At 40.6% G+C, this 19,085-nt stretch overlaps 1 protein-coding gene across 2 annotated transcripts in view; it reads right to left on the reverse strand.

Moving 5' to 3' along the window:
* The window catches only part of LOC108717414 (plasminogen), a 169,537-nt gene that overhangs the window by 140,944 nt on the left and 9,508 nt on the right, over nt 1-19,085 (reverse strand). For both annotated transcript variants that reach the window (XM_041564500.1, XM_041564499.1), the window contains exons 2-3: nt 7,086-7,221; nt 4,395-4,501 (exon numbers count right to left, since the gene is read on the reverse strand). In XM_041564500.1, the coding sequence (XP_041420434.1) occupies nt 4,395-4,501; nt 7,086-7,221 (243 nt within the window). The remainder of the gene's footprint in view (nt 1-4,394; nt 4,502-7,085; nt 7,222-19,085) is intronic.

Below are 19,085 nucleotides of genomic sequence, written 5' to 3' on the forward strand. Positions count from 1 at the left end.
ATCCCTTGCCACACATAGAGGAAATATTTTCAGAACTCCGAGGAGCAAAATTCTTTTCTACTCTTGATCTTCAGAGTGCTTATAATCAAGTATTATTGCATGAGGAAAGTAGAGACCTCACTGCATTTATCACCCATGATGGTTCGGTTCAAGCGTGTACCTTATGGACTGGCTTCAGCACAGAGTTGTTTTCAAAGACTGATGTCTTCTATACTCCATGGAATACCTTGTGTAGAATGCTGCTTGGATGATATGATTATCTACGCTCCAACTATGGATCGTCATGACAAGTACCTAGAAAAGGTTCTGAAATGCATTGATTCTGCAGGACTGAAACTGATCCTTTCCAAATGCCACTTCAGACAAACTCAGCTGTCATTTCTGGGTCATATAATCTCACAAGATGGATTACTGCCTGACCCTGACCATGTCAACGCTGTTACACAAGCACCTCCTCCCATCTGATTTCCAGACCTTACAAGCTTTCTTAGGTCTTACTTCATGGTATTCTAAGTTTATTCCCAACTATGCTTCAGTTGTGGAGCCACTAAGACCACTACTACGTGGAATTTAAGTCTGGTGTGGTCAGAGTCTGCTCAACATAGCTTTGAAATAGTGAAACGGCTAATTGTGAACAGTCCAGCGCTAGCTTTATTTGATCCTGCACTACCCACTATAGTTACTACAGATGCTTCAGACTATGGCATTGGTGCAGTTCTCACACAGATCCATGCTGATCATACAGAGAACTCTGCTTTTGCATCCAGAACACTTACAGAGACAGAGCGTAAGTATTCCACTGTTCTAGAAGAAGTTCTAGCCCGTATTTGGGCAACAGAAAAATGGAGAACCTACCTATGGGGTAGAAAATGTACCTTATGCACTGATCATAGCCCTACACTGCTTATAACAAAGGGACTAGGAAGAGCTGGAATGTGTATAGCTAGATGGTCAGCAAGGCTACTGAATTTCAACTTCAAAATGCAATACAAACCAGTTTTGAAAAATGTTACTGCTGATTGTTTGTCACATTTACCTTTACCTGCAGCTTCTGATACACTGGATGAGGACATAGAAGCTGTATAATTGTCTGATTTACTATTATGTACAGTTACAGCTGTAGATTTTAAACAAGCTTGCCTCACATGTCAAATTCAAGTAAAACTACGGGACATCTTAAAAAGCAAATGGCCAAATGCTGAGAAGAAACTCAGTCCTGATCTTCAACCTTACTACAGGATTAGACACTAACTGTCCTTAGTAGATGGCTATGTTGTCGTGGAGCTCATCGTTTACTGGTACCAGAGACCTTGCGAGAAAAGTTCATACAACTTGCACATGAGTCATCAAGGAATTGTACATACAAAACCAAGACTACGAGAACTATACTGGTGGCCAGCAATGGATGCTGATGTGGTAACTGCCATTCATTCTTGTGTTACTTGTCAGAATCATGACATGCTGATTCAGCATGGGAAAAACTTGCTATTGATATTGTCGGTCCTTTTACAGATGCTCGTATAGATTATAGATTTGCTATAACCTTGATAGACTATTACAGTAAATGCCCTAAATTGCATTTGTTTCTTATATAACATCAGCTACAGTAATAACATTTCTGTCTACAGTCTTCAGCAGAAAAGGTACATGGCAGACAGATGTGCACTAAGTTACATTTTGCAGACAACTTCCACAAAATACTGACATTGTGAAACGTCAACAAGCCAAATGCAAGGCTTATACTGACAGAAAACGTGGTGCAAGAGAAGTGCACTTTCAGCCTGGATCTTTAGTCAGAATAAAGAAACCAGGAATACTGAAACAAAATTTACTACACCACTTGAAGTGAGACGCCAGCAAGGACCATACACATATGAACTGTCTGATGGACGCATATGGAATGCAAGTCATCTTGCTCCTGTTAGATATGACTTTGGAGAAGCTCCATTTGATGAAGGACATTTTTCTACTCCTGTCGTCAACTGCAATAGGCCTGAGGAGAGTGAACCTATAAGGCATTCTGAGAGAATCAGAAAACTACCTGCATGGACTAAGGACTATGTGATGTGAATAATGTATATTATTGCTTTAAAATGCATACTCTTTAATGTTGCTGTTTATTATAGTTGTCCAAATGCTTTCCTACTATAGGGGGAATATGTGGTGTTCATGCAAATGGCCTGTGTCACTGTGCTCATACTTATACTGTGCATACTTCCTGGTAGCTTAAAAGTAAAAGTTACTGTTGTGTAATGGCTGCATGAGTCTCTGCTAATAAAGAACTGTTATACTCTCCTCATCCTCGGCTACCCAAAACATAACAAATAGCTTATCTGAAAACAGTTTCCTTTGTGAAGAGATTGCTCTCTCTAAAAGCACATGATCAGACATAATGACCTAAGATGGCTGCCAACACACCAATATCACAATTAAAAAATACACTTGTTGGTTCAGGAATAAAATTTGATATGACAGAGTGAATTATTTGTAATGTAAATAAAATTTATAAACAAAAACTACACTATAAAAATCCCTTTGGTTAGTTTTTTTTCTTCAGTGTATACAATAGAGGAGTCAGAGTGACCCACCTGATAGAAGCACAAAAGACACAGGATATAATACATAAATGTTTACTTAAAATAACTGTAAACAAGGCACCAGACCCCGAGAGAATACACCCTTGAGTAATTATTGAGTTTAGTTCTATTTTTGCCAGGCCTCTTTTTCTGTTATTTAGACTTGTTTTCATCTGGTATGGTACCTGTGGATTTGGGGAAAGCTGATTCCAATTCCAAACGCATTATGATCTCAGCCTGGCAATTAGGCCATAATTTTGATATCCGTGTTAGGCAAGTTATTTGAAGGTTTGATCACTTTAAGATTATGTTCTAGAAAATTGCATTATTAGTAATACATAGCATCGCTTTATAACGGTAAGGTCACGTCAGACAAATGCTTTATATGATGAAGTTGGAAAGTGGGTTTGAAGTAAATGTTATCTACTTGGATTTTGCAAAAGCATTTGATACAGTGCCGCATAAATTAAAGTCTGTTGGTCTTTGTAAATCGTTTGTACATGGATACATGTACATGTAAATCGTTTGTACATGTACATAGAGGGTGGTTGTCAATGGGGCATTCTATGTTTGGAGTAGGGTTGATCAATGACACAGGGGAGGGTTTTGTCAGTGAGTTTTTATTTATTAAGCTCTAAACTCACATTTTGATAAATGTACCCCTTAATTGATCCATTTTTCAATAACATCTGTAGAATATTAGCAACTATTGTGTTAAATCTAACAGCCAATGTATCTACTAATGTATGATACTAATGTATCATTTATGTAACAGAGTCGGCTACCCCTCTCCCAGAGCTACATCAGAAAGACACAAGAAGGTAAACAAGGAAACTTTAAATCTCGGAATTAATAATAATTACAATCATAATTGAATTATTATGTAACTGAATGTGTCTCAGTGAGACATGGGTTTTTACTATTGAGTGTTGTTCTTAGATCTACCAGGCAGCTGTTATCTTGTGTTAGGGAGCTGTTATCTGGTTACCTTCCCATTGTTCTGTTGTTAGGCTGCTGGGGGGAAAGGGGGGGGGTGATATCACTCCAACTTGCAGTACGGCAGTAAAGAGTGATTGAAGTTTACCAGAGCACAAGTCACATGACTTGGGGCAGCTGGAACATTGACAATATGTCTAGCCCCATGTCAGATTTCAAAATTGAATATAAAAAAATCTGTTTGCTCTTTTGAGAAATAGATATCCCTTTAAGGTCGAGGTGAATTTTTGAATGGAAAAAATTCAAATTTCAAGCTATTTTTTGTGTACTTTGAATAGGGAATAGTCCAAATTCGATTTGAATTTAATAAAAAATTGGAATATCGAAATTTATCAAGTACTGTCTCTTTAAAAATTAGACTTCGACCATTCACCATCTAAAACCTGCCGAATTGCTATTTTAGCCTATGGGGGACCTCCTAGAATCTATTTGGAGTCAATTGGCGGACTTTGAAAAGCCAAAGTTTTTTTTGGGAAAAATTTCAAATAGAATTTAATCGATTCCGATATTCCTTCGATTCGTACTATTCGAATCGGCCGAATACGGACCTATTAGATCGAAAACGGACTTATTCAACCAAAAAAAAACTTCGACTTAATTTCGGTTGGTCTTTTTGAATTTGAAATTCGACCCTTGATAAATATGCCCCTAAGCTTCACATCAAATTCATTCTTTCTTTAGTGGAACACATCAAATTATCAATTGTTCTCTGACATAGTGATTTTATGTGTAAGAATTTTGTTCTCAGTCCATATTATATACAGTACTTCAATAGGACATAATTTCAGTAATATAACTTAAACTTAAGTAATTGATACTCACGTCTTTTTTCATAAAGAGCCACACCATTTCTTCTCTGTAGCAATGAAGATTTTTGGTTATCAAACATTGTGAAACATATTTGATTTTTTGTGTTATACAAAAATGACCTTGGAAAAATAAAACAATGTTAGTATTTCTTTCACCTGTGATAGTTACAGTTAGCCTTTCCAAAAACTGTCTATTTAAACAACCTTATTAAACTGTCTGCAGTGTGATTTTTAATACAGGTTGCAGTGTACCATACAGACATGATTATAATAAATTAAAAATTAGGTCATCCTATATTGTAAGAAAAAAATACGATACATAATTTTTTGTAAATAACGTTAAAAAATAGATAACTTTAGTTTCTTATTATTTGTAATACATTATTTAAGAAACCTGCTCTCTAACTGATTATTTCCAAGCACATCACATTATTATCCATTAGAACATTTGCAAATAGTGCCTGACTGGCCGACCAGGGCACTTAGAAACCTCCTGGTGTTCCAAGTGTCTGTAGGCCCTCCAGTTCATTCAGCCATTTGTCTTTTTTTGCTTATACCACTGTCACTAATGATATCTGTATGAGAACAAATATGAGGAAGGAACCCTAGATGTTTATTTACAGTATTTGTTTAATTATATGGGCCTATATGATTTTACATGACTATAGCAACAGCTGTGCATTCATATTTGTGATTATGGTTAGCTGGTCTGGTTTTGCATTTGCATAACCATGTCTACTTTTTATGCTCTGTTTCCATAACAATTTATTTGCCAAATAATATTGTACTAAATGATATGTTACTTTCTGGGTAGCCTGGCAAGGTTTGGGTTCCTTTAACTGCCTAGTACAAAACAAAAATGCCACACTTGCTGTATTTGTAATAAGAGTGAATGCAGAACTCTCTAATTTACTAAAACAAAGCAGAACCATAAAATAACAAATACAAGGAATGTCAGTAAAGAACAAAGCAATGCAGTAACACAATTTATTAATCCCTGTGGTTTAACACATACAACTGAGAGTTCTAACATGATTGTTGTGTACAATTTACGTTGGTGCACACTTATCTGTAATCCATGGGGTGTCATCCATGAAATCCAGTATATTAGGTTTGTAGTCCATTAATGACTAGGAAGATTTTCATTTATCCAGGTCATGGTATAACTAGTAAAATTAATTGTAAAACAACTGAACTTGCTGTGTAATCATTGAAGATGTCTCACTGCTCATCCAAGCAGCTTCTTCAGTTCAACTGACTTGTGTGGCAAGACCACACCATGGTTATCCATCTGGTATTCCCTCAAATTGCAGTGCCCAGTATATAGTCCTGGCCCTCCTCTTAGGTAGAATTGGACAACTAGCTAAGCAGGGGTGACTGAACCTAACTGGCGCTCAAAACTGGGTTTCTGATCTACCCTATTCAGAGAAGGAGCCTGACTTTTGGTTCTTATAAAGTTATAACCTAAGTCCTAGATATGCAATAGCTAAAGTGAAGGTGTATTAGAACAATACCCCAAGGGGCCTAAATTACTAGGAGAGTGATGTCCTTTAATAACTTAAACTCACTGGCACATTTAGTGGAATCTGCAGCTGATGCAGCCTTTTCTGCACTTTACCAACTTATCATCTCTCTTCCCCAGAACTGTGCCTGCTCTCTCCTTGCCTTATTGCCTTGCCTTCCTCTTTCATATCTCTTCTTACACAATCATCAGCCTTGCTGTTTCTGGATTGCTTAAGGTTGCCATCTGCAGGCTGGAGGTGACCTTTGCACAGTTCTCATTTGTCTGCCTATAATATCATGTACACCAAAAGTGCCCCTTAACTGAGAACTAATAATAATGCTGTTGCTAATCCATGTGATACATAATTATAATAATTATAAAAATGTCATACTCATACCGGGTACTTAAAGGGGTTGTTCACCTTAGAGTTAACTTTTATTATGGTGTAGAGAGTGATATTCTGACACAATTTTCAATTGGTTTTCATTTTTTATTATTTGTGGTTTTTGAGCTATTAAGCTTTTTATTCAGCAGCTTTCCAGTTTGCAGCTTCAGTCATCTGGTTTCTAGGTTCATGCACTGATTTGAATAAGAGACTGGAATATGAATAGGAGAGGCCTGCATAGACAGATGAGTAAAAACAAGTAGCAATAACTATACATTTGTAGACTTACAGAGCATTTGAAAGCTGAAAAGAGACCAAAGAAAACAGCAAATAACTATAAAAAAAAATAAAGAAAGAAAACCAATTGAAAAGTTGCTTAGAATTGCACATTCTATAACATAATAAAAGTTAACTGAAAGGTGAACCACCCCTTTAACAAGGGTTAAGTATGGCAGCATCAATGTTACGCTATGGGGGCAAGTGCAAGACCTCTTATAGTCACATGCACAACCTTTGCAGACTGATTGCACTTTACTATTTACAGACAAAACTTGTAAAATATGCATAAGGTTAGTATTTTAAACTTCTTAATTTCACTAATAATAACATTAACAGAGGACAAACAGACATGTTTTGCGGAACACATGATGTAAAATCAGGGAAAAGTATCCATTGGAAAGCATTGTAAATTAGTGGGGCCACAAAAAGATTGTGTGGCAAAGCTTAAAATCATTTTATGAAAAATTGAGGTTTCCCTGTAGTGAGAAATTCATACTCTAAGAATGAAAAATTTATTATTTCAAGATACTACTAACCTGCAAGTAAATTTTGTTTCAGCTTCACATTTCTCTGCACATTCCAACTCGCTTGCTGATGTGTATAAGGATCTTTTTTCACTGACCATCCAAGCCCCCTCAGTTTTCACGTAGTCATCTAACAGATTACATAGTACTAAAATGGGAAGTGTTGAAATAATATAGTAAAAATAATTAGTATTACATAAATATAAACATGTTAGTAGTAAAAAAACATCATTGTACTTTAGGTATTTCCTAAAAGTCTAAAGTTTCAAAGCTATCAGAAAAAATGTAAGAAATTATTTCTCATAATGTTTAAAGTTGGACAATTGAAAACAAAATGTCCAGGACCCTCCAAGCAATTGCCAGATCAGTAACTTTAAAGGAAAACTAACCCCTAAAAATAAATATGGGTAGAAATGCTGTATTTTATTTACTGAACTTACTGCACCAACCTGAAGTTTCAGAATAGTTCAGGTCTTAAAAGTTGTGCACAGGGCGACACCATAATGAATTTTGTTAGACTGGTCAGTGGCTCTCACATGCTCAGTGTGCTATGAGCAACTGTTGAGAAACTAATTTTAGGGGTCATCATAAATCACAAAGTAGAAAATGAGGTCTGCATGTCCTATAAACTATTAGATGGTACAGGGCTGATTAGTACATTCAGACACAAGAACTGGTTTCTAAGCTACCATGTAATCTGATCTGTGGAAAGGCCACAAAGGCCCATGCCTAGGATGGCACCTCTACATTTGTTTCCATTTGTTTTCTTAGAACTGGGCTTACAGGTGATTTAGCAGCTTAAATCTCCTTCACACTAAATAACCAGCACTTTTGGAACAGAAGAGTGCACATGCACACATGCGTGGGAAGAACGGAATGAAGTGAGCAGGAGTGTGCCGGCGGATGAATCATCCAAAGGGGGCATGGCCTGGAGAGCCTGCAGAGAATTACTGTGCAATTATCCCCAGCTTTTCAAAGATGCAGCTGTTAGAATTGATACAATAGTTGTTAATATACCACAGATGCTGTTGAAACATTTTTCAATTAATGTAGCAAATTGGGAATCTGCACCTGAACTGCCAGCCTGAAATACCAGAGATGGGAAATTAAACTTTAAACTTACATTTTGTAAAAAGGGTAAAAAAATAAAACATGGAAAGCAATTAAAAAAAAATATTTCTGGTGAACAATCTGAAAACTGAAAAAAGTTTTTGGAAAGTTAACAACCACAGGTGATCAGTAAAGACTACCTGCTGATGTTGGTTGTTATTGGTTACCACAAAGGATAAGTAGGAACAGGGCTGACCGGCACTCAAACGGATCCACAGGACCAGAGAGGATTAGTTAAAAAATACTTTATTTATACAAAGTTAAAAAATGTGTATCTCCATCCGCCCTATGCGTTTCGCACCCACTTAGTCATGGGCCCTGTGTGCCATACTCCGATTGCCCTATGCTCCCTGTGTGTGCCATACTCTACCTGCCCTATGCTCCCTGTGTGTGCCATACTCTGCCCTATGCTAGCTGTGTGTGCCATACTCTGCCTTCCCTATGCTCCATGTGTGTGCAATACTCTGCCTTCACTATGCTCCCTGTGTGTGCCATACTCTACCTGCCCTATGCTCCCTGTGTGTGCCATACTCTGATTGCCCTATGCTAGCTGTGTGTGCCATACTCTGCCTTCCCTATGCTCCATGTGTGTGCAATACTCTGCCTGCCCTATGCTCCCTGTGTGTGCCATACTCTGTGTTTAATCATGTGCCGGGGGGGCGGTGCAGTGTTATCCACAGGGGAGGAGGCAGCAAATGGATGTAGGTATGTTTTTTTTTTTTTTTTAAAAGATTTATTTATTAATCCAACACAAAGCCATACATGGTGGCATACTCAGTACAGTGAACAAGAGAATACAGTTGACAACGCATTGGAAGATTTTTCAATTAAACCCCTGGAGAAACAAAGAGGATGCAAGAAAGCACCCGGGGGAGAATAAGACAGAAAGATCAAGGAGAAAGGGTAGTATGAAAAAATAGAAAAGAAAAAGAAAGAGGAGAGGTAAAGAAGAGATGAGAAGAGGTGAGGGAGGGAGACAGTGAGCGACATAGCAGCGACAGGTGATTCCAACACATATCGAGATGGCACACATAATCACCGACATGCAGTTATAAGTGCACTTAGGGTCTAAGAGATAAGGACTCCAGAGGACCCGAGTCACGTAGTAGAATCCCTGAGGAGCATTCAACCCAAATAGACAGGGCAAGCGTGCAAGTTATCAAACATCCGATGAAAGCCAATCAATATGTGGGGTAGGTGAGTCTCTATGTCTATTGGAATAGGAGTCATTGTGTAAAATCCACAGCGACCAGGTGTTATTAAACTTAGCCGGGCAACCCCTGGCTGCATAAATTTGTTCCAGAATAGGCAAGGTTTGTTCCACCAGACTGATCCAGAATTGCAATGTGGGCGGCTGCTCCTCTTTCCACTTTATAGCAATGGCCTTTTTAGCCTGGAAAAGTAAAAAAATAAGGAGAGTCCTTTCTGATCGTGATATCACCGTGTCCGCAAGATAGTTAAGAAGGAGAACCGTTGGATGATGCTCTATTGGCAAGGCCATTAGCTGTGTGAGATACGTAGCGATATCAGTCCAGAACCGGTGGATCTGTGGGCAGGACCAGATCATATGGAAAAAATCAGCTCGAGAACTCTTGCATCTGTTGCATTGATCAGGTATCGCTGGGTTAATTTTATGGAGCAAGGAGGGCGTATAATACACTCTATGGAGATATTTAAACTGGATAAGTCTGTCCCGAGACCTGATAAGAGGGGTGAGGGTATCCTGCAAGACTGTTTTCCATTGTTCAAAGGTAAGGTCAGGGATATTAACAATCCATTTCTCGTATAGACCCTGAACAGAGGAGGGCTTGGTTTGACGGATATGACCGTACAGAGTCGAGAGAGGCTTGTTGAGGTGCTGCTTACGAAGTAGGCCCTCAATTGAGGAGGTTTCAATCTGTAGAGGTGTAGAGTGGAATTGCTGTGAGAGGGCATGCCGCAATTGCAAAAAACGAAAAAACATTCTGTTGGGGAGATTAAATTTATCCTTCAGTTGATCAAATGTGAGCAAAACATTGTCTGCATAAACATCATTGACATATTTAACATTAAATCGTGCCCAAAGAGCAGGGTCAGGAATAGTGAGCAGTTGATCAAGATTCGTATTGAACCATAATGGAGTGAAGGGGGAGAGAACTGCAGCAGAGGTGGGACACCCAAGATGTACCTGCTTCCAGGCCCTAACCACATTTCTCATCATAGATGTACAGTGAACCATAGGAAGCTTATCCCTGTAAATCAAGTTCCTAAGCCCTTCCAGGGAACCAACTACTTGGGCCTCCAGGAGAGTGACTGGGTCCTCAGGGAGAGACTCAAGCCACCTTTTTAAAGGTAGTAATTGGGAGGCTAAAAAATAACCCAGCATGTCAGGGGCTGCAAGCCCACCTTCAGTGAGGGGGGAAGTCAGTGCTACATATTTGACCCTCACCGGCCCGGGAGACCAATAAAGCTTGATGAGCAAGGAGCGCAATTGTTTAAAAAAAACAGGGGGTAACCAGATGGGTGTTTGTCGAAACAAATAAAGGAACTTCATCTTAAAAAGGTTAATCCTACCAATTATGGAAAGTGGAAGCCTAAGCCATCTATCTACTGCTTTTTGAAGGGAAATCATAAGAGGGTCTATATTCAATTCTTTAAATCTCTCAATTTGCGGGTGGATGTAGATACCCAGATATTTCAGTATAGTAACTTGTTGTAAGGGGAGGTCAGGGTCAAGCACATCTATTGCCGCCGGGTCAAGAAGGAGAATGGTGGATTTAGTCCAGTTGATCTTGAGGCCCGAGAAGAGGGTGTGAGAATTTATTAACTGAAGAGCTGCTCTAAGGGAGGGACCAGGGTCGTGTAGATAGAGGAGGGTGTCATCAGCAAAGAGGGAGATCTTCTCCCGGAGCTGGCCAAACTCAAGTCCCTGAACCTCTTGGCAGGCCCGGACCAAACACGCCAGGGGCTCCATAGCCAGTGCAAAAAGACCAGGGGAAAGAGGACAACCCTGACGGGTTCCCCTAGCTAGGGATATGGGGGAGGAGATATCAAGATTCGACATGATTCTAGCCATGGGGTCACTATATATAGCTCGAAGCCAAATTAAAAATTTTTCCCTAAAACCAAATTTTTTGAGGGTTTCCCAAAGATAGGCCCATTCAACAGAATCAAAAGCCTTCTCGTTGTCAAGTGAGACTATGACCCTGGAGCCCATATTATCATGGGGGATAGTTAAATTAGTATAGAGGCGTCTGATGTTAAGTTCCGCAGCTTTATGAACCCAACCTGGTCTGGAGCTACTATGGAGGTGATAACATGGTTAAGTCGTCTGGCCAGAACTTTGGTTAGGATTTTATAATCAGAGTTGATGAGTGAGATAGGCCTATAAGAGGCACTCAAATGTGGGGACTTCCCGGGTTTCAATATAAGTACTATGATGGCTTCCCTAAAAGAGGCTGGAAGTTGGGCCGTAGTGAGGGTGTGGTTGAAAACGGCAGTGAGGTGCGGGGCTAGCAGAGAAGCATAAGTGGTATACCAAATATTAGGGATACCGTCTGGACCCGGGGTTTTCCCTGTAGGTAAAGCTGATATGGCCTCTAACACTTCCTGCTCCTGAATAGGGGCATCTAACAGAGCCCTAAAGTCCAGAGGAAGAGTGGGGAGATCAAGCTGCTCTAAGTATTCTGCAATCTCGGTTGGGGATTTTTGAAGTTTGGAGGAGTACAACTCCTTGTAGAAGTCAGCCAGACACTGATTAATTGCCAACGGGCAGGTGATAAGCTCCTTATCTGTGTTCTCAAGGGCATGTATGGCCGGTCTGGTATACTCGTCTCTAGCTAGGAGAGCTAACATCCTACCATTTTTGTCACCCTTCTCATACAGTGCAAATTTATGATACAATTGACCCTTGTGGGCTAGCTTCCACTGCGCCTGGGCAAATTTCCGCTGTGCTACTACATGGTCAAGTTTAGTTTGTTCAGTGGGACATTGGATGTACCTCGCCTCCGCCTCTCTCAAACCATCCTCAACCTCAGACATCGACTGTCTAGCCTGTTTCTTGACGTAAGCTATTTTGGCAACATAAGAGCCTCTGATCACGGCCTTCATTGCGTCCCAGACACAAGGGAGAGGAGCAGTGTCTAAATTAACCTGAAAGTATGATTCAATCGTCTGGTGTATCTCCTTCTGAATATCAGGATGAGTTACCCAGTAAGGGTTGAGTCTCCAGAGTCTTTGGACGGGACTCGAGTGCAGACGCCAAGATATTAATAAAGGGGCATGATCAGATATACCTCTAGGGAGGAATTCAGATTTAAGGATTTTGGGGGACAAATCGATCGAGGCAAAGGCGAGGTCAATCCTAGACATGGAACCTCTCGCGTAGCAAGAGAACATACGTTTGAGAGGATTGCGAGCCCTCCAAACATCTACAAACCCCGAAGCACCCGCCCATGATTTCAGTGCGGTGGGACCCGATCTTGGCGTAGAAGACAGAGAGAGACGGTCCATGTCATGGTCCATAACCGCATTAAAATCACCCATAATCAGTATTGGGTCAGGGTTCAGAGCTGCAAGAAGCTGTAACAATTGATATAGAATGTCATCCTGGAAGGGCGGGGGTATATATACGTTCACTATAATGTGAGGGGTTCCTGCAAGGGATGCATGTAGGATAGTAAACCTCCCCTCAGGGTCATTCTGGATACTAAGGAGTTGGAATGGAAGTGCCTTACTGACTAAAATGGAAGTGCCTCTGGCATAATTCGAATAACTAGCATGGTAGGAATGTGCAATCCAGGGCTTTTTAATAAGTTGTGGGTTAGAGGTTTTACAGAGATGGGTCTCCTGGAGACAAATGACATGGGGGGAATATTTTCTTAAGAAATTAAATACCAGAGACCTCTTCATGGAGGAGTTCAATCCTCTAACATTCCACGTTATAGCTGTGATTTCCGACATAGAAGATGGTGGCACAATACCTGACTAAGCCCCCCCAAAGCAAGAGTAGGCAAAGGAAAGAAAAAGCAGAGGGAAGAGAGAGAAGGAGAAAAGAAAGCACAGAAGTAATCCCAAAAAATCCCACCCTACTTGCTCCCGTAGTGGAGAAGCTTGGAGCCCAAAACATAGCAGTTGCTAGAGGGGTGCACCGAAACAATGAGCACACGTAATAATAAGTAAAAGGTAAATAACAACTGAACAAACAAATAAAGGAGATGTATAATAATCACAGGGAGCAGATGATGTAGGTATGTTTATTGTATATTTAAGGGTATGACTTAAATGTTTCACATGAGTGATGAGTAATATCCCTGCAGGGAGCACCAACCATTTGTTTTTTTGTTTTTTTTTGGTGTGTTACCATAATTAATGTGGACATGGTCTTAAAAGTTAGTGGGTGTGGTTAAAAAACAGGGCATGGTTAACACTGGCTTCCATTATTGGCCCCCCCACCATGTAAACTAGAAAAATTCTGGCCTTCGTCACTACAGAAGTTGGACAGCACTGAGTTAGTGGATACCTATAATACAATGGAGGAGGATATTTTGACCCTAAAAACAAATATTATCAGGAGAACCTCTAATTCAGAAACTACTGTAGGATGAGAATATCTACACAGGTTTATTTAAACATTCACAGTCTTGAAGGAATCTGAGGCAAATCATATAGCAGTTAGGCAGGTTAAAAAAGTTTTCTCTACCTAATTTAGTATGTTATTATGTTACTATATCCTAGGGGTGAACAGTACTAATCAGACATTACTATGAAATCCACTACATGATTCTTGAGAAAATGAAATGCATAGAAGTTTGCTCTGCCCAAGTAGATTAGGCATCGTGTCACAGGACACAACATTTAAATGGCGATATACCAAAGTACGCACAGCAGGGAATTGAGAAGCAGAGCAAACAGAGCAAAGCTAAAAGATTGATAAAAAGTTTTTTCCCCCACTAAGTTCTATGTGCAGGAAACCCATGTTGTAAGAGCTGTGATTGTGCAACTGTTTTTATTTGTTTTGCAATTGGTTTGTGTAGTGGATTTCATAGTAATGTTTGTTTAGTACTGTTCACCCTGGGGATATCTTGTGAATATTTAAATAAACCTGGGAATAGATTCTTAATATAAATGTGTGGTGTTCTGAAAGGAGCGCTGTTAAATGACACATTGTATTGTATACTGCATAATATATTCTGTGGAACTCATTAGTATCACTGGGGAGAGCCGTGGTTTATCTACAACACACTGCTTGTGTATATATATATATATATATATATATATATATATATATATATATATATATATATATATATATATATACGTTTAGCGTGAACTGGGTAAAACTTGAAGTTGAGCAATTTAGGGGGTGATTTTTACATTTACATTTACAGTTTTTCCTAAGTAAGCAAACCTTTGAGTTTTTTTTAAATTGTAAGTTTATTCGAAGTAGAGAACATTACACAAATTCTATTGTGATAAATAAGACCATTAATGCCTGATTATGTGCCTTTTTTATACAAGTTATTTTATCTCTATTCTAAGTAGTTTTTTATGGGTGTACGTGTCAATTACACAGCAAGTGCTTCAATATTTAATACACAGTACTGTTATACAATATATTTTTGATAAACAAATTAATTTTTTTAGGTTCTATGGGTCACACTATATTAAGGTAACAGATTTCAGGTGAACATGCTAGTGTTCAGAGCAGAAAATGCAGAGAGATATAATTTATACTAAAATGGGATTTTAAATATTTTTACTAAATGTTAAGGGTTTGAATAGTCCATATAAAATAACTCTCCTTTTCTCTACTGTTAAAAAGAAAATGCCTTGGTAACTTGTTTGCAAGACACTGATTCAAGAAAAATTCAAGAACATTTTGTTTTGGGCTCCAGTCCTTAAGAGGCATATAAATGAGCTGGTGAGAGTGCAGAGACATGCAACTAAACTAGTTAGAGGGATGGAAGACAGGGTAGACTGTCTAGGTTGGTGTTGTTTTCTCTGGAGAAAACGACTCTTGCGAGGGGAAATGATTACACATTACAAGTACATTAAAACATATTAAAGGCAAATAGCAGGCAACCTTTTTACCCATAAAGAGGGTCACTGCACCAGAGGCCACCCCTTCAGACTAGAGGAAAAGAATTTTCATTTGAAGCAGCGTAGGTGGTTCTTCACAGTGAGGACAGTGAGGTTGTGGAATGCACTGCCGGATGTTGTTATGATGGCTGATTATGTTAATTCTTTTAAGAGTAGCTATTATCCAAGGCTATTGTGATAATTAGTATAGATATGGGAATATATTATTTATGTGAGTGTATGGAGGGGTCAATGTGAGTGTATGTATGGATGCTGGATTTCATTTGGAGGGGTTGAACTTGATTTTTGACTTTTTTTTTGACAGATTTAACTATGAGTAACCTATCTAGAGTGATCTAAAGCCTACCCACATACCTTTCATGCTATTTGTGCCAAGAAGAAATGTGTTACATCTATTTTAATACAAAGGAACATACATTAAATATGCATCCTTCATCGCTCTCACACAGTAAGTAGATTCCAAATTTTTTTAAATTGCGCATTAAACGCTGTAATGTATACAATAGCCATTATTTATTATGTATAACCCTTAACAAGAAACATTTCATGTACTAATTAAATGTACTAAAAATGTAAACAAATCTTAGAGAATAGAGAAGGCTTGCTAATAGGATGTGGAGATTTAATAAACCACCTGAACCTATGATGAATACTACTTACAAACATAAAATGAATATACAACACCAGGGTATAATCTCAACAATGAACAACAAATTTCAGTATTTCAGTTAAATGATACCTGGGGATGTCTACATACCACTGAAAGAGAATAAACATTATTTTCCTATTTGCATAAAACTTTTTCTATAATTGATCTTATTCTGACAGTCATACCTTGTAACAGGTACAGAAAATTAAAATTGGGTCATAATATTTGGTTGGACCATGCACCTCTAACTTTGCTGGTTAAAGATTAAAAAGGTTAAAAAAAATTATCCTATAAAATAAATTGAAGTGGAGATTACATACAACTTTGCTAGAAAAACAAGACCAAAAAGGTTAAAAATTATAAAATAAAAGAATATTTTAAGATTAACATTATGGATAATATGCCATATTCCTGTAACGATCGCCGCCCGGAGCAGGCCCAGGAGCTCCGGGCGGCGCGTCCTCTCCTGCCGGCGGCGCTCCCAAGATGGCGGCGCCCATGGCCGCCACGTGGGTAAGCGGCGCCGGCGCGATGACGTCAGTGCGCCGACGTCGGCGCAAGGACGTCAATGACGTCACTAAGGCGCCAAATTCAAATAAAAAGCCTGTTTAGACGCCAGGATGGCGCCCAAGTATAGGAAATCTTCCCCAAAGTATTTCCTGGGTTCCCTGTGTGCTATTTTGCTATCCTGTTCCTGATTATTATCTTTGACCCTTGCCTGGACTTTGGACTTTTGCCTTTATCTGCCTGCCCCTGAACTCTTGCCTGGATTCAGATTATTCTTCAATTAACCCTTTGGACACCGCGACCTTGTTCCCTCAAGAGGGCTTCCTCCTTGATCCTGACAACCTCCCTGGAGGGAGCTCCCGGCTCCCTGACATTATACTTGGGCCATGGATCCTACTGAGGAAGCTACGCCTGATGTCGGACGAGCGCTCCGCGGACTGGCATCCCGCATGGAGGAATATGAAGCCCAGCAGTACCACATTGCACAGGCACTCGATACCCTTCTCTCCCGAGTGCCTCCAGCGCCTCCTGCTTCCCAAGCGGCTGCAAATCCTCCCTTGGCGGACGTCTCATCTAACACAGGTTTCTCGTCTGGTGAGCCTCGTATTCCGCCTCCTCCTCGCTTCAGTGGGGACCCACAGGCCTGCAGAGGTTTTGCTACACAGTGCCAGATCCAGTTCGAGTTTCAACCCTCGCACTTCCCCAATGAACGTTCCAAGGTGGGGTATGTAATGTCTCGTTTGGTGGGCAAACCGCTTGAGTGGGCAACATCTCTTTGGGAGAAGAATTCTCCACTGACTTTTGATGCCAAGGCTTTTCTGCAAACATTCCGTACTGTGTTTGATGCCCCGGGTCGGGTCACTAATGCTCCTTCTCGTCTCCTGCAACTCCGACAGGGAAACCGCAGCGTCAGTGACTATGCTATTGACTTTAGAACTTTGATGGCTGAAACTTCCTGGAATGACGATGCCTATAAGGCCGTATTCTATCAAGGTCTGTCTATTCGCATTAAAGATGATCTTGTCTCCAGGGAGTTCCCTGATCTGCTGGAAGATCTGATTGCACTGTCCATTAAAGTGGACACTCGTCTCAGAGAGCATCAAGTAGAGAGGGAGCATTGTAAACGATTTCAACCCGTGTTGGCACCTCGCTTCCAGAGACCTCTCTTGCAAACTCCAGCTGCTCAAGCTCCTCCTTCTCCTCCGGAGGAACCGATGCAGGTTGGAAGGGCTCGTCTCTCCGAACAAGAAAGACTCCGTAGACGAATGGCTGGCTTATGTCTGTATTGTGGCGGACAGTCTCATTTTGCGAATTCTTGTCCAGCGAAGCCCACGAGTTCTGTTCCCCGAGGTATATCTAGGGTAACACATGTAGGGGGCACTACTCCAAAGTCTCAAGAGAACACTCACAGGTTTCTCCTTCCTTTACAGATTCGCCTAGCCACTAAGACTATTGTTGGCTCTGCTTTCATTGACTCTGGAGCTGCTGGGAACTTCATGGACGCTCTGTTCACCAAACACTTGGAAGTTCCCTTATTCCCATTGTCTACTCCTCTCCGAGTCACAGCCATTGACGACAGACCCCTGGAGGCTGAATTTATCTCCATGACGACTGGGGAATTGCCTGTGCAGGTTGGGACATTGCATAAAGAAAGACTTTCGTTCCTAATTATTTCCTGCCCATCCGTTCCAGTTGTGTTGGGTCTTCCTTGGCTGCGCCTGCATAATCCTTCCATTGATTGGTCCGCAGGACAGATTTCCCGTTGGAGCCCATTCTGCCAGCAGCACTGCCTTCCTGCTGAACCCCTCCGGAGGGTGAATATCTCTTTGTCTGATCTGAAGACTCTACCCCCCTTTTACAAGGAATTCGCTGATGTGTTCTGTAAGAAGTCTGCAGAATTCCTTCCTCCACATCGACAATACGATTGTCCTGTCGATCTCCTGCCTGGAACCATGCCCCCTAGAGGTCGTACTTATCCTCTCTCTCCAGCGGAGACCACTGCTATGAAGCAGTATATCCAAGAAAATCTTCAGCGGGGGTTTATTCGCCCTTCTACCTCTCCTGCCGGGGCTGGATTCTTCTTCGTGGAAAAGAAGGATGGAGGCCTTCGTCCTTGCATCGACTACCGGGGTCTTAATAAGATTACGGTTAAGAACCGGTATCCCTTGCCCTTGATTGCCGAACTCTTTGACCAATTGAAGGGGGCTAAAATCTTCACTAAGTTGGATCTCCGTGGGGCGTACAACCTCATTCGCATCCGTGAGGGTGATGAATGGAAGACGGCTTTCAACACTCGTGACGGGCACTATGAATATCTCGTTATGCCCTTTGGCCTTTGCAATGCCCCTGCCGTCTTCCAGGAGTTTGTTAACGATGTGTTCCGGGATCTCCTAGGAAGGTTCGTAGTCGTGTACCTGGACGACATCCTGATCTTTTCTAAAGACCTAGAAAGCCATCGCTCCCAGGTGAAGGAGGTACTCTCTCGTTTGAGGAAGAACTCTCTCTTCGCCAAGTTGGAGAAGTGCGTCTTCGAGGTGTCTAAGATCCCCTTCCTAGGATACATTATCTCTCCTGAGGGATTTGAGATGGATCCCATGAAAGTGTCTGCCATCCAGGAGTGGCCTCTCCCGCTGTGTACCAAGGCAATCCAGAGATTTATCGGATTT

The sequence above is a fragment of the Xenopus laevis genome, chromosome 5S (assembly GCF_017654675.1).
Source record: "Xenopus laevis strain J_2021 chromosome 5S, Xenopus_laevis_v10.1, whole genome shotgun sequence".
Lineage (NCBI taxonomy): Eukaryota > Metazoa > Chordata > Amphibia > Anura > Pipidae > Xenopus > Xenopus laevis.